This window comes from Schistocerca nitens, chromosome 2 (assembly GCF_023898315.1).
Source record: "Schistocerca nitens isolate TAMUIC-IGC-003100 chromosome 2, iqSchNite1.1, whole genome shotgun sequence".
Lineage (NCBI taxonomy): Eukaryota > Metazoa > Arthropoda > Insecta > Orthoptera > Acrididae > Schistocerca > Schistocerca nitens.
This window is the reverse complement of record NC_064615.1, coordinates 415,079,522-415,105,974: the sequence shown is the minus strand read 5'-3', so window position 1 is coordinate 415,105,974 and position 26,453 is coordinate 415,079,522. Positions and strand designations below refer to the sequence as shown.

Below are 26,453 nucleotides of genomic sequence, written 5' to 3'. Positions count from 1 at the left end.
TGTGTACACCCTTGCTCAACATTCCTCTTCTCCGGTTCTGAATTGCCCGTTTGAGTTTTATCAGAGTCTCACAGTACTTGTCAGCGATAATTGTGGCCTCAGTGATTCAGCTCCGACAACGAGGTGGAAGAAGAGGTTCATAACTTCCTGAACAGCATGGCAGCAAGCTGGTATGACATGGGCCTACAAAAACTGCCATAGCATCTACAAAAATGCAACAGAAATGGTGATTATGTCAAAAAATAGCTAAATGTTCAAGCTGTAAACTGATGTAAACCATTGTAGAAATAATAGGTCTATGTACTTATAAAAAAATAGGAGACCTTACTTTTGGGATTACCCTCGTATATTTGTACCTAGGAAAAAAAGTTGACACTCCATGATGTACGAGGTGCATTCAAGTTCTAAGGTCTCTGATTTTTTTTCTCCGGACTGGAAAGAGATAGAAACATGCGCATTGTTTTAAAATGAGGCCGCGTTCATTGTCAATACGTCCCAGAGATGGCAGCACCGTACGGCAGATGGAATTTTACCGCCAGCGGCGAGAATGAGAACTGTTTTAAATACTTAAAATGGCGACGTTTTCCTTACTTGAACAGCGTGCAATCATTCATTTTCTGAATTTGCGTGGTGTGAAACCAATTGAAATTCATCGACAGTTGAAGGAGACATGTGGTGATGGAGATATGGATGTGTCAAAAGTGCGTTCGTGGGTGCGACAGTTTAATGAAGGCAGAACATCGTGTGAGAACAAACCGAAACAACCTCGGGCTCGCACAAGCCGGTCTGACGACATGGTCGAGAAAGTGGAGAGAATTGTTTTGGGGGGATCGCCGAATGACTGTTGAAAGATTGCCTCCAGAGTTGGCATTTCTGTGGGTTCTGTGCACACAATCCTGCATGACGACCTGAAAATGCGAAAAGCGTCATCCAGGTGGGTGCCACGAATGCTGACTGACGACTACATGGCTGCCCGTGTGGCATGTTGCCAAGCAATGTTGACGTGCAACGACAGCATGAATGGGACTTTCTTTTCATCGGTTGTGACAATGGATGAGACGTGGATGCCATTTTTCAATCCAGAAACAAAGCGCCAGTCAGCTCAGTCAGATTCACTGCCACCAAAAAAATTTTGGGTAACCGCCAGTGCTGAAAAAATGATGGTGTCCATGTTCTGGGACAGCGAGGGCGTAATCCTTACCCATTGCGTTCCAAAGGGCACTATGGTAACAGGTGCATCCTACGAAAATGTTTTGAAGAACAAATTCCTTCCTGCACTGCAACAAAAACGTCCGGGAAGGGATGCGCGCGTGCTGTTTCACCAAGACAACGCACCTGCACATCGACCTAATGTTACGCAACAGTTTCTTCATGATAACAACTTTGAAGTGATTCCTCATGCTCCCTAATCACCTGACCTGGCTCCTAGTGACTTTTGGCTTTTTCCAACAATGAAAGACACTCTCCGTGGCCGCACATTCACCAGCCGTGCTGCTATTGCCTCAGCGATTTTCCAGTGGTCAAAACAGACTCCTAAAGAAGCCTTCGCCACTGCCATGGAATCATGGCGTCAGCGTTGTGAAAAATGTGTACGTCTGCAGGGCGATTACGTTGAGAAGTAACGCCAGTTTCATCGATTTTGGGTGAGTAGTTAATTAGAAAAAAAAATCGGAGGCCTTAGAACTTGAATGCACCTCGTACAGTTTCTGTGTACTGTGGCTAATGCATGATAGGTGAAAAGCAAAACATAGTGTAGTACTAAGTGAATTGTGCATTAGGCTGTCAAAAGGAAATGTGTGAAGCATCCACTGGTTATCACAGTAGCAGCTTATTAAAATGCCTCTTACAAAACCCAAAGAAATGCTGGTCATAGGTAACATGTATTAATTACATCAAAGTTAGTGTCCAGACACTCTTGGACGACACAGAAACTGAAGTTTAGGATAGCAAAGGAAAAGTGATAAACTACATTTCAAATGTTGCTTTATAAACGAAGACACAGGGGTACTGGCCAGTGGCGTCAAGAAACTGCTAAAATTGAACAAAGCCCTACAGCCTGACTGATTCCCTATAATACTGTATACAGAATTTATGACAGAGTTCCCCCCCCCCCCCCTCCCCTCTTCCTTTAACCATAATATACTGTAGGGCACCTGAACAAAAAGATCTGTGTCAGTAGTAGGTGGAAAAACAGGTCAAATATATCTACAAGCAGTGTAGCAGAAGAGAATGACAAACTGTTGTCCAGTATCAGTTATATTTGTTTATTTTAGGGTATTATAACGTATTCTGAGCTCAAACATAATGAGATATCTTTAGCAGAACGACCTTCATGGAAATCCAAAGAGATTCTAAAAACACTGATCATGCAAAACCCAACTAAACGAATGTACGATCATAAGGGGTATCAAAAGAAATGTGTGACTGGATTGAGGCTTTCATGATAGGATGGGCGCAGCATCTTATCTTTGATGAAGAGTCATTGACATATGTAGATTTCACTTCAGGAGTGTCCCAGGAAAGTATGTTTGTACCTTTGGTATTCAAGTTGTATATCAATGACCTGGATGTCAATATTAACAGCAACCTCAGAGTTTTTTCACGTGATCCAATTATCTATAATGATATACTATCCGAAAAAGCTGCACAAATATTAAAGCAGATCTTGATAAAATCGATAAAGGGGTGCAAATGTAAAATTGTGCATATCACAAAATGCAAAACAATAGTGTCCTCTGAGTACAAGATCAGTTAACCACTGTTGGAATCAGTCAATTGATGCAAATACCTGAGTGTAATAATTTGTGGAGACATGAAATGGAATGATCATGTATGCTCAGTTATAGGTAAATTAGGTGTAAAATTCAGTTTGTTGGGACAATACTTGGGCAATTCAGTCAAACCTGACCTGGCATGCACTTAAATGTAGACACCAGTTGCCTGCAACAGCCTTACTTACGGACTTTGAAGAACCTGTAGTGAGTGAGGAATCTAGGAATATACTACTGCTACCTATGCAAAGTTCTATAGGAACTATCCAAACAAGATTAAATTAATTACAGAATTAACAGATGGCATTAAAGCAGTCATTCTTCCCACTATCTATAAGCAAATCATACAACAAGGAACCCTAATTTGTGGTAATGTGGGAAGATGGTTGGTTTGGGAAGTAAAGGGACCAAACTACAGGGTCATCAGTCCCTTTTTCCTCTTCAAATAGGTCTTGAGTTGAAAACAGTCCCAAAAGGAGTTGGGAAAAGTAAAAGGCATAAAACTAATTTTGAATCGACTGAAAGAAAAAACAACAGAAGCTAACAGAAAGGAGTACATATCCTAAAAGGAAAAAGTAGTGGAAGGTATAAAAGAATACAGGAATGGACTGGACTGGCTGATTGCAAAAATAAAAAAGGATGAGACAGCTACCCTGCAACACACTAAAAACTCAAGTCTGAAAGGCAACGCTAGAGGAACACAGATAGGGAAAAGACGAATGCCATGGCAAACAAATAGCAAAGAAAGAGTGAGGAAGAGTTAAAATGGAGGGAGGGTGAAGGCCTGGGGAGAAGTCCCGACGCCCATCCTTAGATTCTGTGATTAAAAACCCCCTCTGAGCAAAAAGTAAAACAACATCAGCCATTGAGGCATTGTCTCCTAACACTGTTGGCAGTGTGGCAGGAAATTTAAAAGTCTGCCACAGAGCAGCTAAAATTGGGCAGTCCAACAAGATGTGGACAAAAGTCATGTGAAAGCCACAGCAGCATTGAAGTGGGTCCTCGCAACAGAGGAAGTGACCATGTGTTAGCCAAGTATGGCCAATGCGGAGGCGGCCAAGTACAATGTAGTCCCTGCAAGTGGCGCACGGATTACTGCCACACATTCGTTGTCTCCTTGATAATACACACTTTATTTGGTGTACTGAGGGTGCACCATTCAGTATCCCAGATAGCGAAAACTATACAAATGAAGACCACTCGGAGATCAGTCTCCGGCAGGCCAAACTCCAGAGTTGGTTTACCGGTAGCCTGTTTGGCCAACCTGTCAGCAAGTTCATTGCCCAGGATCCCAACATGTCCTGGGGTCCAAATGAAGGTCACTGAACGTCCACTGTTGCCTAGAGTATAAAGAGACTTCTGGATAGTTAGTACGAAAGGATGACAAGGGAAGCACTGGTTGAGAGCTTGTAGGCTGCTTAAGGAGTCATTACAGATAATGATGGACTCACCAGCGCAGGAGCAGATATGCTCAAGAGCACAATAGTTTGCTACCACCTCTGCAGTGAAAACCCTGCAGCCATCCGCCATGGATTGCTGTTCAGTATGGCCAATGTGAGCATAAGCGAAGCCAACAAGACCATTGACCATTGACCCATCCGTGTAGACTATTTCTGAGCCCTGGAACTTGCTGAGAATAGAGAAAAACTGCCGACATAGGGCCTCAGGTGGAACTGAGCCTTTTGGGCCTTGCAATAGGTCCAGACGAAGCTGTGGCTGAGGCATGGACTATGGAGATGAACATAAGTGGACCCACTGGTAACGTGGCAGAGGAAAAGTATGAAGCGACCGGACATGGACTGCAAATGGATCGCCCGTTCTGGGCTGCCATTGCGGAAGATGGATCACCATGTTAGGTAATTTGGATAGTGAGGTGAACTATGAATGTGGGCAGTAAAATTTGCAAGCAGTAGTTACTCCCTGAGCCACATGGAGGAACACCAGCTTCCATGAGGAAGCTGTTCACTGGGCTCATTTGGAAAGCTCCCATTGCAAGCTGAACTCCACAGTGGTGGATAGGGTCAATCAGCCGCAGCGTGGAGGGCGATGCTGAACCATACACCAGGCTCCCATAGTCAATACGAGACTGCATGAGAGCTTTGTACAGCTGCAGCGGTGTAGGGCGATCAGCACCCCAGTCGATGTGGCTCAAGTATCGAATGATATTAAGATGCCACCAACACTTTTCCTTAAGATGACGAAGATGATGAAGCCAAGTTAAGAGGGCATTGAAGACCAGTCTCAAAAAGGGATAAGTCTCCACTACAGAAAGCAGTTGGTCATTAAGGTAAAGTTCTGGATAGGGGTGCACAGTACAATGATGACAAAAGTGCACGATGAAAGTCTTGGCGGCCGAAAACTGAAAGCCGCGAGTGAGAGCCCATAACTGTGCCTTTTGTATGGCAGTTGGCATTCAGCCACACCAATACAGGGTGTATACGCAGACAAGAAAAAAAAAATCCCATATTTTCCCCGGATTTCCCAGTTAAAAATACACTTTCTCCCAGATGAAAATATACTTTTTCCATGTTAAGTGACCATATACTTTTCCTCGGAATGAAAACTTATCAGTCCTTTGAATGGTTATGGTTTTATACCCTGGCGTAGAATTTCCCGGCCCTTAAGAAATAAACTCAATAAAAATAATAAAACATGTTTCGGAAAGATCTTTGATGTGCAGTAACACGTACACTGCATATTTTCATGATGTACTCAGCCAATAGCAATATTGCTATTAAGTAGCACATACACACAAATAGGGGAAAGTTAATCGTTTAAATTAATATACATAGTTTTGCTACAAGAAAAACAAAGCTTTCACATATAATACTGGTCTCGAAGATTAATAAGCTGCAAGAGAAGCTAAGCTTTCACATATGATGTTGATATTTTATGGGCGCGTTACACTTTAAGATACATCACAGAAATGTGCCAGTTGTTGTTGTGGTCTTCAGTCCTGAGACTGGTTTGATGCAGCTCTCCATGTTACTGTATCCTGTGCAAGCTGCTGTATCTCCCAGTACCTACTGCAACCTACAGCCCTCTGAATCTGCTTAGTGTATTCATCTCTTGGTCTCCCTCTATGATTTTTACCTTCCACGCTGCCCTCCAATACTAAATTGGTGATCTTTTAGTCAAGTTGTGTTACAAACTTCTCTTCTCCCCAATTCTATTCAATACCTCCTCATTAGTTATGTGATCTACCCATCTAATCTTCTGCATTCTTCTGTAGCACCACATTTCAAAAGCTTCTATTCTCTTCTTGTCCAAACTATTTATCATCCATGTTTCACTTCCATACATGGCTACACCCCATACAAATACTTTCAGAAACGACTTCCTGACACTTAAATCTATACTCGATGTTAACAAATTTCTCTTCTTCAGAAACGCTTTCCTTGCCATTGCCAGTCTACATTTTATATCCTCTCTATTTCAACCATCATCAGTTATTTTGCTTCCCAAATAGCAAAACTCCCTTACTACTTTAAGTGTCTCATTTCCTAATCTAATTCCCTCAGCATCACCCGACTTAATTCGACTACATTCCATTATCCTAAAGCCAGTAAAATTTTTAATAACGACATAAATATCTGATCTTCTGGACTCGAAATGGTCGTCCTCAAAGAGTTGATTTTTAAATGAAAGTCAAACGCTCTGTGATTTAAGAAATTCATTGTACATTCTCACACACAGTTCATCTTGCGTTAAAGTAAATTTACTTTGAAAGTAACGCTTTTCAAACAACCATTTGCAATATTTTCCCGCGACCTGTTAGAAATAGGTTCATTTCAGCAGTTGCCAGAAAGCGCCACATATCAGGCGTCACCGCACTTGCGCAGTTACGATGTCACAGGAAGCCCATATGTTCGTACGTGTAAAACATTAAAAGATCTCACATTATGTCATAAAAGAAACAAGACATCAGAGGGTACTCCAAAAGCATCGGAATTTCATGAACCATACTAAAATGCATAATTCGGCTCAAAGTGTAGATTCAGATGTAAATTTTCTTGGAGTAGCAGTACTGTTTTCTCATGTTTGATTCTTTATCATGGCATAGTGCCATACGTGCTAGAAGATGAAAACGTGCACTTTTGAAATGCAGGGAACAGTTGAAACTAGCCATTAGTGTGGAATTAAACATTTCGGTTCATATAAATTGACTGCCTCAATGGAAATAATTAATAAAATCCAAATATCTTTAGAACACCGACAAAAATAACGTCATTGTTCTGCAAGGCGATTAATACTTCACTGTCAGAAAAGTGGAAATAAAATAAAATCTGAAACTAATAACATATTTTAGTCTACCGGAATTATGTGAATGTATTTTACTTCACTTGATGGCTCGCAGCCACAGAAATCTGTTTTGTTTTCACTTGACGTGAGAGCAATACCCAAACTGCAGCAATACTAGCAATACTAGATAGTGGTACCCCCCCCCCTTTCCATGAGCGTTTGAGGTAGGACACAGAAAATTTAACACATTGACTGCCACGTGAGTTAAATATAACTCACAGGAAGTGCTCTCTTCAGGCCATGTGAAGTAAATACAACTCACAGACATTTTTCCATTTAAAGCTCTGTGGTTCAGTTGTAACTCATAGGAGCGTGCTGTGACTCTGTCTTATAGTAGGTTATGGCCCCAGTAACAAATCATGTACATGGCCTACGGTTTTCAAGAGCTCAAGAGTAGTTATTGACATTTGAATTCGTGAGTTATATATAACTCACATGGGTCAGTCATATTGGACTTTTCTTCTTATTATTATTTATTTATTATTTCGTTTGACATATTACTTACACAGTAGATGCCAAATCACATACAGTTTTATTTACATTCTTCAACTCTAAGTGCAACAACAATAAACTGAAAAATTTGGGTCATTCCACTCTGTTTCTCTAACACTGTGCTTTATGAAAAAATACTTTACACAAAAATATGAGTCACAAGTCTTACATTGCCATGCAGTTTGTTCGCATTTCTTGACAGCTTGCTCTCGTCCAAAATCATTCTTCATTTTTTCGTAGCATATAGTACACCTACGTCTGGCTGCTCCCATGTACAAATTAGTTTGTTGAGTCACATATCCTAAAAGTTCACCAGTTACAAAATATTTGAAGAAATCATATGGTGTCTTGCCTTTGAGAGTTAGTGCAACAGAAGCATTCACACCAGAACTGGAATGAATAAATGTAAAGTTTTTCATATTTTTATATGTAACTGGCCCCCAGACAATCTCATTAGAATTCATTCTAAGTTTGTCAACTTCATCTTCAGAACTTTCTGGTATTACACTTACGTCAATTGAACCTGAACCAACTGCAGTAGTTATAGCACTAACATGGTTAGAGATGCTTTGTTGCCTGGTTTTTACAGCTGTGAAGTCTGGCTGTGTGGACATAAAACTCTTCTTCCTACCTTCACTGATGTGATTTCATCATCAGAATTTCTGGTTTCACTTCTGGTCTCCTCTGGTAAAAATTCATCTGAGCTATCACCAAATAAAGACACAGAATCTCCATCACTTATGTCCACAACTTCATCTAAAAGCTGCTGTACATGCCTTTGTTCATCTTCATAACTTCTACGTGACATAATCTTCTGCCACAATATCACTTTGTTATGAAGCAATTAGCACTGAATAAAGACTGTAGCAACAATTGCAGGGAAGCAATAATGGAACTGTACACAAATAATGCTGTGGAATGAAAAACTGACAGGAGTACAAACCTACAATTATTAGCGACACAGCAAATGACACACTTGGTACCTTTACTCTGGGGCCATGTGAATCATATGTAACTCACACAAAAAAGTTTCAAAAAGGTACTAAAATGCCATATTTTCACTTTATTTGCACTTAATAAGTTAACTTGGAGCAAACTAAAGCAGGATATTGAAAAAAAGTAAATGGCCCCAAGGGGTCACTAACCCAACTATACCATGGCAGTCAATGTGTTAAAAAATATCGATTTTTCAAAAATATGTTCATTTTGTAGCGCACATCTTTCTAAAGAGTCTGATATATGAAACATATATGTCAAGGAAATTTAAGACATGTTATTTGGTCTGTAGTTTAAAAATTTAGGTTTTCTGCAATACGAGTGTGGACATATCATTGAACATTGCAGCTGCCCATCTAGATGAAAAGCATACAGTATTCACCTGCATGCTGCATATGAATCTGGTATTGGAGACCTATGGATATAGCTCGACATATTACCATACATTTAAATCAGACTGGAAAAAAATTTGTGGAAAAAAAGGTATTTCCATATTGAATACAAATTTAAATGTTAGATAAAAAAAATCTACTCACCAAGCAGCAGCAGGGGAAAACACACACACACACACACACACACACACACACACACACACACACACACAGAAGGATTTAACTTTTACATGCTTTCAGTGCCAGTGGCTCCTTCTACTGGTGGAATAGTTGAAGGGGAAAGAAGAGGGGTGAAGGAAAAGGACTGGAGAGGTTTAGGGAAAGGGGTACAGTTTAGAAAACTGGGTAACTTTTCTAAACCACTCCAGGCCTTTTCCTTCACCCCTCTTCCTTCCCCTTCAACTCTTCCACCAGAAGAAGGAGCCACTGGCTCTAAAAGTTTGTGAAAGTTAAATCCTTTTGTGTGTGTTGTCCCCTGCCACCGCTTGGTGAGTAGATTTTTTTTTTTTTTTATCTGTCCATTTACATTATACTATCAATAATTGATTATTTTCATTGTTAAGTTTAGGTGTTAGGTTGTCTTTTACAAAAGTATTTATCTACAGCATAGCCTTTTATGGAAATGAAATGTCGGCAATAAACAGCATAGACAAGAAGAGAATAAACACTTTTGAAATGTGGTGCTACAGAATAACGCTTAAGGTTAAATGAGTAGATCAAACGATTAACAAAGAACTGCTGAATTGAACTGGGAAGAAAAGAGGGTTATTGCGCAACTTGACAAAAAGAAGGGATCAGTTGGTAGGAAAGATCCAGAGGCATAAAGTAATCATCAATTTAATTATTACAATCTAACACATACTTCACATAAAGTGGCTTAATAAAGTGTATGACCAATTTTTAAAGAATTTTGGCTTTGTAGGTGTCTAAGGATGGCAACATATACATCTCACTGCTCTATTAGTATTCAGGTAACTTCCACACAAATAACTACAATTGCAGGCAGGGTACACTTGGAAAAATGGGTACTTTTAGTAAATAAAATTGTTTGTTTCACATTTGTTTAACTACTGTGAATGCAATGACAGATTTATCTGTGAGATCAATCACGAATTCATCAAATCCTGAACAGTATGCTGCTGTTCTCAGTTAAAATTTCAAAAGCTTCTGATCATGATCAAAATGCTGCACAGATCTCCCTTCAACAAACTTGTATGACATACTGAACCTAGCCAGCATGGCCACCACCCCAGAATAGCCTTCCATCTGTCATTGCAAAGATCACAAAATTGCATTTACTGTACATCATACTGCAAAAACAGTACATATACAAGTTCTACATAATTCACTCTTATGCACCGATACCCTGGACATGCCGAACTATGCCAACACGATGGCTTTTTAAAGGTAAATCTTGCACAATATCTGTCATGGGTTATGAACAGACTTTTCAGTGAATAAAAAGATTATATTACATTTCTTACTACCACATTGTATTATACATCAAATATAATTAGAACTTCACCAGCTTTAGGTGGTGACATTGGTTTATTGTTGGAGTACTTAGTTTGTGAGTTATTTGCGTCTCATTATAATGACAGGGTAAAATTAGCATTTTCTCCATTAACTATTCAAACCAAAGGAAATTCGGAAATTTGTGGTAAGTTCCTATGGGACCAAACTGCTGAGGAGAATTATACGTCTACAGAAAGCTACTCTGATTTGTTACCCTATACTACCATTATACATATTGATTTTCAAATTAATATGCACTTAAATGCATTTTTAATCATCATAATTGACATTCCCACTCATTATCCATATTATATTGCTTTTATAAAACACTTAATATTGTCTTACAATACTGCTGTTAAGGCACGATAATGGACACTTTGTTTGCTATGACTGCTTAAGGTGATTTGAAGTTATAATTTTTTTAAGATAAAAGGTACATCTACATCTTCCATCATCTCCAGATAAGGTACTATTCCACACCTACAGTGTAGGTTTTTAAATGTGCCATCTCAATTCATTTTTCTCTTTCATGTGGTGCCATTGCCTATAATATGGCTTTTTCAGTACTCATGTGGTGGTTGTGTATTAATTTACAGCCTTTCAGTTTCAACAATGTCTGCTTCCTCTCACCACATATTGCCTTGCAATGTTGCCGCTAAAGGAAAGCATCCCGCAGTACCCATCAATTATCTGCTGTGGCTTACTTTGTGGTCAGTACATCCCGCCAGCTGTGAATACTCAGGTGTTGTCTGCTCTTGTGTGATGGCTCCAATACACTACCTGCCTGTGACTATATCTGCCTGTTTCCAGACTCACACTACACCACGCTGTCTCTCAAATGTGAGTGTGTTAGCTGTGACTTTTTGCAGTCTCACATTACTTTTGGACTATTGGACTGCACCAAAATTTTGTACAGTGTTTTATCATTTCTAACAACTTTTATGGTTTGTTACCTGATTTCTGACACAGACATTTATTTTTGGAAATACATTCTCTATTGATCTGCTTTGCCAGTTATATATATATATGCATCTGTAAAACACATGATGGATCGCCATATAATCACAAAACCAGGATTGCCAGTGCATGCAAAGTCACAGAGCTTAACAGCAGAGAAATTGAAAGCTACTAAACAAGCTTTGCATTAATGATAGAACAAGGGAAGAGTAGCCGGGCTTCACCACTACATGTGGTACCTAAAGACATCAACACAATATTGAGATTGTTGATAAATGAATGTGAGAACAGTACCAAATCACTACCCAGAGCCCCATATTGAAGATTTTTGCAGTGAATCCATGTTGTACAATAATACGTTACACACTCAATCTGGTCAGAGCTCATTATCAAATCCTAGTTGCAGCTGAAGGCATTGCTAAATCTACACATATGCCAATTGGCCTATATTACACAACAAATACTTTTCAGAGGTACATGGACAAAATAATACAAAGTTTAGGTTTTTGCTATTTCCATATCAAAGACATTCTGGTGATGTCAATGAGAGAAGAGAAACATCTCAAACATTTACAACAACTGATAATCAAACTGAAAGAACATGGACTAGAAATCAATTGTTTTTGGGGCTCTGAAGTTAGATTCCAGAGGCGTGGCATGAAACTGCAGGGCATCAGACCAGTAAATCAGCTAGTGGAATTCATTCAACTATTTCCACAATCCAGTACGGGAATTATGGGGATCTTTTGGTGAACTGATTCCTAATGATGTTTTGTGCAAACTATAAAAAAACTGCACTGATTCACAACTTATTGAAGGGTTCACCAAGACTGGAGGCTGCACTACACACATGATAACAGCTTTTAATGAAGTGAAAAGGTCTATATTGGGAGCTGCATTTTTGGCATACCCACAACTGCTGCCGCTAGTTACTATAAGGAATGCATCTGTGATCACCAAGAAAGCCATGTTGCATCAATGTATAGACCACTACTGGGAACCACCAGTTTTGCTTAGCCATAAATTAGCCAAAGAGGAGAAAAGGTGGTGCATGTATGATCACGAACTTGATGCCCTATTCCATTATGAATTGAAGCTTTGGCTGCTTTCTTGTTTCAGTCACGTCTGTTCCAAATTACACTTGTGTGTCAGTACCTGGAAGGATGCATATTTTGCTGTGTAATGCAACTGACTCTCTTAGCTCAATGGTGTACTAAATCTAATTACTTATTGGCCCTTCTCGGGAGGAAATTTGAATTAAGAAAACTGTTAAGCTACAAAGAGAGAGAATGGCTGGCTAGTACTGACCTTCAGGAGGCAAAATTGCAAATACTATTAGTAGAAAATGCTATTCCTAGCTCTGGTAATTTATATTTTCCTTCATCAAAGTGGAAAGAGGGATTGACAGGGGAAGATCAGAAAGGAGGGGCAGGTCACTCAGACTCCATGCTGAGAGGAACCCCTCTATTGCAAAGAATGAGGGGTGTTGTGTGGCCAGCTATTCCACCTCCTTGTAATTTTACAATTTCCTCAATTGTATTTTCCACACAGGGGCTTTCCTTTGCCTCTTGTTATCCATCAGTATCGACAGTAAAGTCACCACAATGCAATAAAATAGAACAGACCTGGAATCTTGTCAGGAATTCCTGTGAAACATGTAGGATCCATAATTGTCTTGCACCCTGGAAGATTGAGCATTTCACGAAATTCCTTAATTGTGAAGGCCACCTGCATAGGACCACGCCTGCCAATGACACGAACGTGACGCACTCTACTTGTTGACAATGCAGAAAGAGCATGTTCAGTGATATCTGTCAGCTGAAAGGTAGCAAAATAAAGTAAACAAATAATTAAACCATAGCATATTCATTTGGAGATGATATCTTTTTATATATAAGTGCCATTACATACACAAGGCTGATGTACTGTGACACCAGGTGTCTCAAGTGCTTGGCATTTAGTGTGACCAATTTTGCTCCCAAATGGTTCTAATACTTCCAGCATTTGTGATGTAATAGAATACAGGAAGCTGTCAGGCTGCTATTCTTACCACCTTAGCGAATACAGGTGAGAAGAGAAAATAATTAGATTTAATGCATGTAAAGGCAACTGATTTAAATTTATATACTTAATTTGTATATTATTAGAACTTTTACTGCATGAATGTTTGTTTTCTTTGCTTCATGTTGACATCAAGGGCAATGCACACACACACACACACACACACACACACACACACACACTATTCTATGATCCCTTTACTTGGTGTGTAGTTGCCTTGTCTCATACAATTAATTTGTGTTACATTCATGATTTACTACATCATATTAAATACCATGATTATCTGCATAAGATAAAATACAGTAGGTCCAAATTTTAATAAAAAAGAAGCTAAGCTGAATTGGTCATAGGCCTAAATACATATTTTCACCTTAGTCAGTGGGTAGACAATGTTAAGAATATATTAACAATCTTTTTATTCATCAGTATGTATCATCTTTACCACCATCATTATGAAAAACAATATTTCTTTCACTCCCCTACCTTTACCCCTGACCTTTCCATAACATTATTCTTGAAATTTCATGTACGCTATCTTTAATTTTCCAGCAATTTTTTCTTCTACAGTAGCATGTCAAATAAGGAAACAAAATAAATGAAACATTGATACATTGTTTTTTCTTTTCATTCAATCCCTCACTCACTGAGTTCTATATTCCATCAGAAAGGAGAGCTTCCACAGATCTGGAGTGAGTCACGGTATAAATAACAAATTAACATAAGACAATCCATCATATATGCCGCATTAACAATAAACTATCACTATAATGTTTAATACTTTTTAAACTTACACCTGCTAAATTTTGCATAGCAAATTAGATATAAAACTGCTACTCTGAATAAAGCTGTTTCTACAGTTTATCTCCTGTTAGTAGCTTAATATTTGCTTGAGTACACGCTTTTAAAATAGTTACATCATCTGAAAATACAGAAGTCTGTTTAAAATACACCATTACTTGTTATGAGCTCTACAATGAACACTTTGACTTGCTATGAAGCTAACAGAAATTTTCAATTCTTAAATAGAGATCATCAGATAATTTGTAGGAGTGGATAATGAGGTACATTTTTAATTTTCTTTTGAACTGACAGGTATTTTGAACTCCCCCCCCCCCCCCCCGCGCCTTTCATGTTAAACAGGAGCTTGTTGAACTTTTGAACCAGAGGACATAACTCCACTCTGAACCCTAGATAAGAAAGCAAAGTCTGCATGAAAACCTTTTCTGTAACTAGTTTAGGAGTGAAGGAGGCCACTCAACTGAAAACCAGAAGTGTACAGTTGTCTACAGACATACCCAAAAAGAATGAAAACTTTGCTAGCTTTCAGAAGAAAGAGAGAGAGAAAGAGAGAGAGAGAGAGAGAGGGAGGGAGTGCTTTAGCTTGTCAAAGGGTTTCTTCTGAAAGCTATAAAAAGTTTTCATTCTCTTTTATGTGTCTGTCAACAACTGTATGCTCCTGCTTTTCAGTGAGTGGTCTTCTTTATTCCTAAATTATTTACATTCTGCCAGAACTTTTCTTACTATATGTAAATCATTTTTGTGTCTTGTGTTGTGATTGTGCATATCAAAGTTCAGTTGAATTTGATTTTTTGTTATCAGCAGCTACAAAAATTAGGGAGTAAATGTACTGGGACATGAGTGTAAAGAATTTCAAGATCTTTAAAGAGACCTCTGCATAACATGTTGTTTTCTGATTTACACAATATTCTTTCAGACTATTTTGGTTGAACATATATTGTACCTAATTTACTTTGGACTCTTCCCCAGAAGGTAATTTCATAAGACAACAAGGACTGAAAATATACAGAAAAAGTCAAGATTCTTGTCTGTAAGTCAACACAATAATTCTAAGAGCCAAACATGCTGAACAGATCTCATTTTAATTTGTTCTTCATTAGTATTCGAAGGAATTTTATAGTGTGTTCCATTTAATTTAGGGCTGTTAATGCCTACTTCCTGTCCTAGCAGGTCTTTCTTGCTTGCCTGTAAGTACATAATTTGACTCCTTAAGAAACTGGGATTTAATTAGCTGTGAACTAGTTTTAGGGCCGTTCAGATGTAATGTGAACAATGTTAGGTAACGCTGAATTTGGACTCTTGATTGATACGCTACTGTCATTAGAAAATATTACAGTTTCAGAGCTACTCTTTAAAGTCACAGGAAGGTAATTTGTATACACAGAGCAGACACAATAGTGATACCTGTTGAACTCCACACATTATGTTTCCCCATTCTGAAGCTTTCGAAATGTGGTGCTACAGAAGAATGCTGAAGATTAGATGGGTAGATCACATAACTAATGAGGAAGTATTGAATAGGATTGGGGAGAAGAGAAGTTTGTGGCACAACTTGACTAGAAGAAGGGATCGGTTGGTAGGACATGTGTTGAGGCATCAAGGGATCACCAATTTAGTATTGGAGGGCAGCGTGGAGGGTAAAAATCGTAGAGGGAGACCAAGAGATGAATACACTAAGCAGATTCAGAAGGATGTAGGTTGCAGTAGGTACTGGGAGATGAAGAAGCTTGCACAGGATAGAGTAGCATGGAGAGCTGCATCAAACCAGTCTCAGGACTGAATACCACAAATACCACAACAACAACAACAACAACAACAACATTCTGAAGTTAGCTTCAAGTATGTTCCAGTCTATCAGCATGGTTCCAGTCTATCAGCATGACTCTGCTTTTGGTTATCAAGCTCCATCTCTGACTCCAAGGTCTGACATGGTAGCAGAATATAACAAGAGGATAATTTTTCTTGTTTATCTCTGTCAGGGCTTCATTTGCTAGGGCTTGAGCAGCTTTCCCTGAGGAGAACCCTTTATGAAAGCTAAACTGACAGGCACAAAAATAAGTTTTGTTCAGAAAAATGAGTCAGTATTCTATCATAGGCCACTTTCTCAAAAACCTTTGAAATGAGTGGAAGGAGTAAAATGGGTCTGTAATTAGGGGTGATTTTCTGATCTCCAATTTTACAGATGGATATTACTACAGAATATTTAAGTATCTCTGGAAATATGGCCTGCATCATTGCCTAATAAGAAAAATAGCTACAGGGTAGTCCTATAAAGTTAGAGGAGATGTCAATTCCAATTTTTTGCAAAAATGCAAGCCAAGTTTTAAATGCATCACAAAGATGTTGCTTCATAATTGCTGCACTGAAATTTGAATCCCATACTCCTGAAACAAACTAATGAATAAAAAACACAGTATTCAAGCAATGCAGCTGGTGGCAAGCTGAAAAGTTAACAGAAACATCAGGTAGAACATAAACTTAGAAAAAAAGGTTTTATGGGAAACAAAACAGTGCTGTTATCCTTTTCTGTTGGACTAATGAAAGTAACTGCTTCACGTTTACTACTGTATTAAAAATGTGGTGTCACCGCCAGACACCACACTTGCTAGGTGGTAGCTTAAATCGGCCGCGGTCCATTAGTACATGTCGGACCCGCGTGTCGCCACTGGCAGTGATCGCAGACCGAGCGCCACCACAAGGCAGGTCTCGAGAGACGTACGAGCACTCGGCCCCAGTTGTACGGACGACATTGCTAGCGACTACACGTACGAAGCCTTTCTCTCAATTGCCGAGAGACAGTTAGAATAGCCTTCAGCTAAGTTAATGGCTACGACCTAGCAAGGCGCCATTTGTACCATTGCATGTATCTCAAGATAGTCTCACTTGTATCATCAAGAATGCTGTATACCAAAGGACGATATAAAAGTTAAGTGTTCTAGTAGCTACGTTCTTTTCTTTATCACATTCATTACGAATCCTGTTCCAGACTTCGCGCCAGTCGGCGTGTGTGTACGTGTGCCCTTTCGGCTACTTCAGTGTGGCGTAGCTAGCTTGTTACGCCACAACAAAAAATATTCAAGTATTTGTTATGGTTGAATGCCCCTGTATTTTTTGCCAATGGAAATAGGGAAAAATTGTTCATTATTCGTAGTCTCTAAGCATTCAGGAAGGAGTACTGTAAAACATAACTTCATCTTAAACTAATACAGGTAAATCATCTAACCACTAGCCTGAAATGTGGCATCTAGAAGAGAAAGGAAAAAGTGGTGGTGGCGGGCAAAGGGGAAAGGGGGAGGGGGGGGGGCGGAAGAGGAGAGGGAGGGAGGACCTACAAACTTTTTCAAGACATAATGAGAAACTTAATCAAGACTCCGAGTCTAGAGAGATAGCAGAGGATAGGACAAAACAAGAATCACAATATTATACACCCTGTAGTGTTTTTCCATAGGTTCCATCTTTCCCTTATGTGTACCTGTAGCAGCAATTTGAAAAACTTTAGGCCATTCTGAACAAAATACAATGCAGCATTAACTTTTGTTATCCCAGAAAACAATTCTGTAACATGGTAACAATAATGACTTAGCCCCCCCCCCCCCAATCCCTATTGCTTCTACACTATACAAGCCACCTTATGGTGTGCAACTGACTGTAGTTCAGGTATAATTTCTCCTTTCTGTTCCATTTGTTCATTTGTGAATGAAGCACTCAGAGAACCATTATCAGTAAGGTTACACATGAGTTTAAATGTGATTATTCCACGCGCTGTACATGGAAGGACATTATATGTTGTCTGGGCCTTCTTGGCTTCTATCTCTCACGGTTTTAAAAGTAAGTGTCTTTGTGATGCATCATATCTTGTCTTGCTTGTAGTGTTTCTACTGTCGTTTGATGAGCAACTGTGGGGTGTTCTCACACTATTACTAAGTGAATCCCTGGCAAAACAAACACTTTTCTTTTCATCTTTTCTATCTCCTCTATTGAACTTGCCTGTTACGGACTAAACTGACAAGAAACACTTAAAAAATCATTGAAGGGGGTTACCTAAGCTACTTGTTCTGTGAATGAATTAGTTTCCTTAGAAGTCTTCCAACTGACTCTCAGTGTGGCATTCATTTTTGCTACAGTAGTTTTATGTGGTCATTCCACTTTAGATCACTCCAGAGGCACACTAATATTTTGTAGTTGTTACTGTTTCCAGTGACTGAACATCAATAGTGTAAATGAAAAATCTTTCCACCCATTTTGTACAGTACATTACACAGACATGGGAGCTTCCAAACCAAGATCCTCAAATCTCAATGATATACAATAACCAACAGCAACAACAACAACAACAACAACAACAATAGAGAGTATGCAACCATCTTGACAGCAGAATCAGTGGGGGACAACTCTTGCTGCTGACTGTTAAGAAATTAAGCTCAAGTACTTTTGCAATAAGTACACACATTGATGTTTAGTTTTTAACAAAGGCAGCTAACTTCACTTATTTAGCTCTATAATACCATATGCTCTCATTTTCATGGGTAACTCTACTTATTGACAAATGATCTTCATTTTACAAAACCAACTAATTGGAATTATAGGCAGAGTATGTCAATGAATCTCTTGCTGCAAACTGTCTGCACAGTTGGTAATACTTAGTGGTGCTTTTCAGTACCTATCCTCTTTTATGTGTTTCGTAACTACAGGCCTTAATCTCTACGAAAACAACTCTAAAAGTCATTCATCACGGTCCAGATGCAGGAACATTTTGAGGAAACAACTGTTGTTGGTGCAGATAGGTGCCACATATGGTAGCACCAAAATGTTCAGTTCACTTGCCACAGAGCTCAAAAGCCTCAGAAATTGCACTACCTTTGCAAATCTAAATTAAAACTGTTTTTGTTGTATCATTCTTTTTGTTCAGTTGATAATTTAGTAGATGTAAATTTACCAGATAATTTATCATCATAAGCGGCTCATGTTTCTTAAGTGTGATCAAACACTCTGCATACATATGATCATTATTATTTATGTCATTAGGCTATTTACTTCTAACAATTGTAATTTTATGTGGATGGATTATTATGAATTCATTGTATTATTACTGTATAAACATTTTTATTTTACAACTGTACTTATTGTTGGGCTTATAAGGTTACTGTAATCAAGTCAGTAGAGAGCAAAATAATCACTGTGTCAATCCATGGAATATGTATCCCTGGTGATAATAAACAAGCATAAATATTTCAATGACGTAATTCAGCTGGCAGTCTTTTCAGTAGTTGCAGGGGCAACAGTCTGGATGATTGACTGATCTGGCCTTGTAACACTAACCAAAACGCCCTTGCTGTGCTGGTACTGTGAACGGCTGAAAGCAAGGGGAAACTACAGCCGTAATTTTTCCCAAGGGCATGCAGCTTTACTGTATGGTTAAATGATGATGGCGTCCTCTTGGGTAAAATATTCTGGAGGTAAAATAGTCCCCCATTCGGATCTCCGGGCGGGGACTACTCAGGAGGAAGCATTTATCAGGACAAAGAAAACTGGCATTCTACGGATCGGAGTGTGGAATGTCAGATCCCTTAAACAGACAGGTATGTAAGAAAATTTAAAAAGGGAAATGGATAGGTTAAAGTTAGATATAGTGGGAATTAGTGAAGTTCAGTGGCAGGAGGAACAAGACTTCTGGTCAGGTGAATGCAGGGTTATAAATACAAAATCAAATAGGGGTAATGCAGGCGTAGGTTTAATAATGAATAGGAATATAGGAATGCGGGTAAACTACTAAAAACAGCATAGTGAATGCATTATTGTGGCCAATATAAATACGAAGCTCATGCCTACCAGAGTAGTACAAGTTTATATGCCAACTAGCTCTGGAGATGACGAAGAGATTGATGAAATGTATGATGAGATAAAAGAAATTATTCAGATAGTGAAGGGAGACGAAAATTTAATAGTCATGGGTGACTGGAACTTGATAGTAGGAAAAGGAAGAGGAGGAAATGTAGTAGGTGAATATGGAATGGGAGTAAGGAATGAAAGAGGAAGCCGCCTGGTAGAATTTTGCACAGAGCATAACTTAATCATAGCTAACACTTGGTTCAAGAATCATAAAAGACGGTTGTATACATGGAAGAAGCCTGGAGATACTGGAAGGTCTCAGATAGATTATATAATGGTAAGACAGAGATTCAGGAACCAGGTTTTAAATTGTAAGACATTTCCAGGTGTGGACTCTGACCAGAATCTATTGGTTATGAACTGTAGATTAAAACTGAAGAAACTGCAAAAAGGTGAAAATTTGAGGAGATGGGACCTGGATAAACTGAAAGAACCAGAGGTTGTAGAGAGCTTCAGGGAGAGCATTGGGGAATGATTGAAATGAATGGGGGAAAGAAATACAGTAGAAGACGAATGTGTAGCTTTGAGAGATAAAATAGTAAAGGTAGCAGAGGATCAAGTAGGTAAAAAGACGAGTGCTATTAGAAATCCTTGGGTAACAGAAGAGATATTGAATTTAATTGATGAAAGGAGAAAATATAAAAATGCAGTAAATGAAACAGCCAAAAAGGAATACAAACGTCTAAAAAACGAGATCGAGAGGAAGTGCAAAATGGCCAAGCAGGGATGGCTAGAGGACAAATGTAAGGATGTAGAGGCATATATCACTAGGGGTAAGAAAGATACTGCCTACAGGAAAATTAAAGAGACCTTTGAAGAAAAGAGAACTACTTGCATGAATATCAAAGAGTGCAGATGGAAACCCAGTTCTAAGCAAAGAAGGGAAAGCAGAAAGTTGGAAGGAGTATATAGAGGGTCTATACAGGGGCGATGTTCTTGAGGACAATATTATAGAAATGGAAGAGAATGTAGATGAAGATGAAATAGGAGATATGATACTGCATGAAGAGTTTGATAGAGCACTGAAAGACCTAAGTCGAAACAAGGACCGGGGAGAAGACAACATTCCATTAGAACTACTGACAGCCTTGGGAGAGCCAGGCCTAACAAAACTCTACCATCTACTGAGCAAGATGTATGAGACAGGCAAAATACCCTCAGACTTCAAGAAGAATATAATAATTCCAATTCCAAAGAAAGCAGGTGTTGACAGATATGAAAATTACCGAACTATCAGTTTAGTAAGCGACGGCTGCAAAACACTAACATGAATTCCAGAATGAGATTTTCACTCTGCAGTGGAGTGTGCACTGATATGAAACTTCCTGGCAGATTAAAACTGTGTGCCAGACCGAGACTCGTACTTAGGACCTTTGCGTTTCGCAGGCAAGTGCTCTGCCAACTGAGCTACCCAAGCACGACTCACGCCCCGTCCTCACAGCTTTACTACTTCCAGTACCTCGTCTCCTACCTTCCAGACTTTACAGAAGGTCTGTAAAGTTTGGAAGGTAGGAGACGAGGTACTGGAAGTAGTAAAGCTGTGAGGACGGGGCGTGAGTCGTGCTTGGGTAGCTCAGATGGCAGAGCACTTATCCGTGAAAGGCAAAGATCCCAAGTTCGAGTCTCGGTCTGGCACACAGTTTTAATCTGCCAGGAGGTTTCACTAACATGAATTCTTTACAGGCAAATGGAAAAACTGGTAGAAGCCGACCTCGGGGAAGATCAGTTTGGGTTCCGTAGAAATGTTGGAACACGTGAGGGAATACTGACCCTACGACTTATCTTAGAAAATAGATTAAGGAAAGGCAAACCTATGTTTCTAACATTTGTAGACTTAGAGAAAGCTTTTGACAATATTGACTGGAATACTCTCTTTCAAACTCTGGAGGTGGCAGAGGTCAAATACATGGAGCGAAAGGTTATTTACAATTTGTACAGAAACCAGATGGCAGTTATAAGAGTCGAGGGGCATGAAAGGGGAGCAGTGGTTGGGAAAGGAGTGAGACAGGGTTGTAGCATATCCCTGATGTTATTCAATAAGTATATTGAGCAAGCAGTAAAGGAAACAAAAGAAAAATTTGGAGTAGGAATTAAAATCCATGGAGAAAAATTAAAAACTTTGAGGTTCGCTGATGACATTGTAATTCTGTCAGAGGCAGCAAAGGACCTGGAAGAGCAGTTGAATGGAATGGACAGTGTCTTGAAAGGAGGATATAACATGAACATCAACAAAAGCAAAACGAGGATAATGGAATGTAGTTGAATTAAATCATGTGATGCTGCGGGAATTAGATTAGGAAATGAGGTGCTTAAAGTAGTAAATGAGTTTTGCTATTTGAGGAGCAAAATAACTGATGATGATCGAAGTAGAGAGGATATAAAATGTAGATTGGCAATGGCAAGGAAAGCGTTTCTGAAGAAGAGAAATTTGTTAACATTGAGTATAGATTTATAGATCGAATATAGGTTTGAGTGTCAGGAAGTCGTTTCTGAAAGTATTTGTATGGAGTGTAGCCATGTATGGAAGTGAAATGTGGCCAATAAATAGCTTAGACAAGAAGAGAATAGAAGCTTTCAAAATGTGGTGCTACAGAAGAATGCTGAAGATTAGATGGGTAGATCACATAACTAATGAGGAGGTACTGAATAGAAATGGAGAGAAGAGAAATTTGTGGCACAACTTGACTAGAAGGAAGGGATCGGTTGGTAGGGAATATTCTGAGGCATCAAGGGATCACCAATTTAGTATTGGAGGGCGGCGTGGAGGGTAAAAATTGTAGAGAGAGACCAAGAGATGAATACACTAAACAGATTCAGAAGGATGTAGGTTGCAGTAGGTACTGGGAGATGAAGAAGCTTGCACAGGATAGAGTAGAATGGAGAGTTGCATCAAACCAGTCTCTGGACTGAATACCACAAGAACACAACAACTATATTACATTGTGTTTAGTGTCACAATATAGAGTGAGGCTGGAAAGCTACTACATTTGGTACATTTTGAACACTAAGAGAGAAAAAAAACGTCCCTACCAAGGAACTAAGGAAGACCAAGTGTATGTAGAAAGTGGGACCAAAAATGCAGATAATAATTTGGAAAACTACGTCCAGGAATTGTTAATTGAGTTTCTGGGATCATTTGTTGCTGTCTTAATTTTTTAAAATGTTTCTCATGAATAGGCTCAAAGTGGTTTTGCCTTTATTTTATTGACTGTTCCATTTATAAAGCTTTTAGTTTATACTATAATGCTTATTTTCTCAAAATTAACAAGATTCTCCAATGACCAGTTTTCACAAGTATAAAATGTTTGTCTGTCATAGGTGTAAATTGTCTTTTGAAGATGAACTTGACTGTATCTACTATAATTCTCTTTAAGTAATATAAATTTGATTCTCTTACCTTCAATTTGTCTACAGGTGTCAACAAAATCCTAGCCACGTCAAGAGCGACATTCCCTTGCCCAACAACAACAGCTACCTCAGTATCAAGATTGACTGAGAGATCTTTGCACGATGGTAGCCCATTGTACCAACCAACAAATTCCCGAGCTGATAGCACATTTGATAAATTTTCACCAGGTATATCAAGCTTTCTGTCAGCATCTGCTCCATATGCCTGTCAAAGAGACAAAAAATTACTAATGTTTATAAAAATTCTATGAGATGTAAATGTCGTAACAAACTGTAATGCAGTGTGTGACTCATGATCTGCGTTATGGGCAATGATGTCAGAAGGAAAATAATTAATGTTTCCAATTTATCTTATAGAAGCTACACTTCACACAGGTTTGGCATTAATATCAATGCAAATGTCTAACGTGGTTCTACAAAATTAATGAGATGTGTCACAATTCAGTTCATGTATTTCTGATGTATATAAAAAAAAAAAAAACAATATAGCTTCTTACTTTAGATATCCTATTAGAGGTTGAGTACATAATCTAATCAGAATGAACAAGAATTTTGGTGGCACTTGAATATGTTTACCAAAAGTCTGATACTGTTAAACTCGCAAGCATTGTTGCAAGTACTGACAAAAGCAGTTGTCGGAGAGGACATATAATAAAATAATATAATAAAATGTGAATATATGAGACTGAAGGCCATAAATTCATTTTCATTACATTATTTTATTGAATATATAGTTGGATTTGCAGAACTCCTTGTTTACAGTCTGAAAACTTGTTTTAAAACAAATTTGAGTCAATACGAGTACAAAATATTAATCTTTACATCCAGCTTTGTTTTATTCATATTTTTGTACATAAAGATATTTGAGGGAAATCCAAATTGAATTGTGTGATACGTGAAAATATCAGTAGATAACACTGATGGCCTACCAAACAGTACTGATTCATTTTTTACAGCATGATTTGCCAGCTGCCTCTCAATTTGTCTTTTGTAAAAAAATCCTCTATAGAGAAAGCTATATATGTTCTTGCAACAAACATTATCCTGTTGACATAAATGTTTTGTTACTTTGTGAAGACCTGTGAATGGGGACAATGAAATTCTATGTGGGTAATTAAAATCTGATGGCATTAGTAGCATCCGTGTTGTATTGTATGGTGTCTTAGATGGGAAAAGAGAGTCACATGCATAAACTGCAACACAGGAATAAAATTCAACCCAGAACGGAAGCCCACAAAGTTCAGTTCAGAACCCAGTACTGTTCTTAACCTGCACCAATGATCTCCCATTACTTTAAAGGACTCTTCAGAACCTACAGTGTTCTCTGACAACACACACAAGTTACTAATCAAGCACTCAAATGCAACTGGCTCACACACAGTGTGGATGATCGCTGAACAGGCAGGCCTACGACTGTTGGTTCAGTGTCTTCTTTATGGAAGTAGCCTCTTAAGAAATGCAAATAAAGTGAAGAACTAACTCATTTAGATAACCAGTTTTAGCCAGTGTACAAAACAGCAAAAGTAACTATCAAGTAGTCTTTTTCTCCTTACGTAGAAACTAGTGGGGGGGGGGGGGGGGGGAGAAGGTTCGATATTCTAGTTCAATGGTGTTCAAAAAGCATCCATCATACACAGAGTAATAGATCTGTAATCCTATAAAATGAAAGGAAAATTAAAAACATATGTTACTGGCCTCTTCACGTACAAGTTATAAATTCAAGGATAAAACACTGCTGTCAGTTGCACAACTGTTGTTGCATAAAAATTAAAGATCACAATAATAGATAAACAGTGGCTTTTTAGTAGAATTGTGGCAGTAGCAGCTTTTACAAAAGACCCACCTGGATAGCTGCACCTGTTAGCATGCCGCTTCTGGGGTTTGGGGAGGTGTTAGCCCCAGATCGAATTTGCCTAGTTGATTAATAACAAGGGCCAGAGTGCCCAGACGAGTTTCCCACATCCATTCAGGTGAATATTGGGCTGGTACTCACACCCCACCTCAGGTGCCCAACTCACAAATATGTAGAGGACATCCACATATTCACATCCCACCTCAGTTGCCCAACTCACAAACATTTAGAAGACATCCACATACATTCATATGGATAACATTAGATGCAGAAAGTTGGAGGTACATAAATTCCTTACTAATGAAGAAAGGAATGCCCACATGAAGGGCATTTGGCCATCGTCTACCACTAACATTGCCAAATTCCACTAATAGACATTCTAACCCCATGAAGATACAGGATAAAATCCAGGAAAAAGAAAAAAGGAAAGCAGAGCAGCATTTAACAAAGTATCAGCTTCTCTGGTATTTTTATTACATTGAGAGAAGATTGATAATTTATTGTTAACACAGTGCAGTGAGCACCGAGTTTGTTCTTAAAAACTGTTTCTCTTTGTTAGTTATACCTTAATTTGTTGAAGGTAACTGGAGGTTCCTTTGACGGTGAGATAGAAGCGCACAAATAAATAATAGAACAGCAGAAGTCCTAAATTTTTCATGTAATCAAAATAAAACTGCATTGTATATTGAGAACTGCAAATCATAGTAGATGGCACAATAGAACTACTGATTCTCACTATGATACAAAATTAAAATTAGAGAGAATTGTATCTGCCAGCATCCTGTGTATGGACCTGTAGGGACTGAGTAGACAAGATAAGTCTAATTACATTGCACACAGACCACAAATTGAATGGGAAGAAGCCCTAACAAGTTGTACAAACGGAAGTACCCTCTGCAAAGCATTTCAGACTCATTTGCTGTTCTATCCATTGCCTCCTCCCCCCTCTCCCTATCCATCTGCTTCTCCCCCTCTCTCTGTCCCTCCCTCCTTCCCCCTCTCCCTATGAATGTCCTCCTG

The 26,453-nt window shown here is 38.8% G+C and overlaps 1 protein-coding gene across 4 annotated transcripts in view; it reads right to left on the bottom strand.

Moving 5' to 3' along the window:
- The window catches only part of LOC126236280 (NADPH:adrenodoxin oxidoreductase, mitochondrial), a 67,305-nt gene that overhangs the window by 26,804 nt on the left and 14,048 nt on the right, over positions 1–26,453 (bottom strand). For all 4 annotated transcript variants that reach the window (XM_049945441.1, XM_049945442.1, XM_049945444.1 and 1 more), the window contains exons 4-5: positions 23,571–23,786; positions 13,051–13,243 (exon numbers count right to left, since the gene is read on the bottom strand). In XM_049945441.1, the coding sequence (XP_049801398.1) occupies positions 13,051–13,243; positions 23,571–23,786 (409 nt within the window). The remainder of the gene's footprint in view (positions 1–13,050; positions 13,244–23,570; positions 23,787–26,453) is intronic.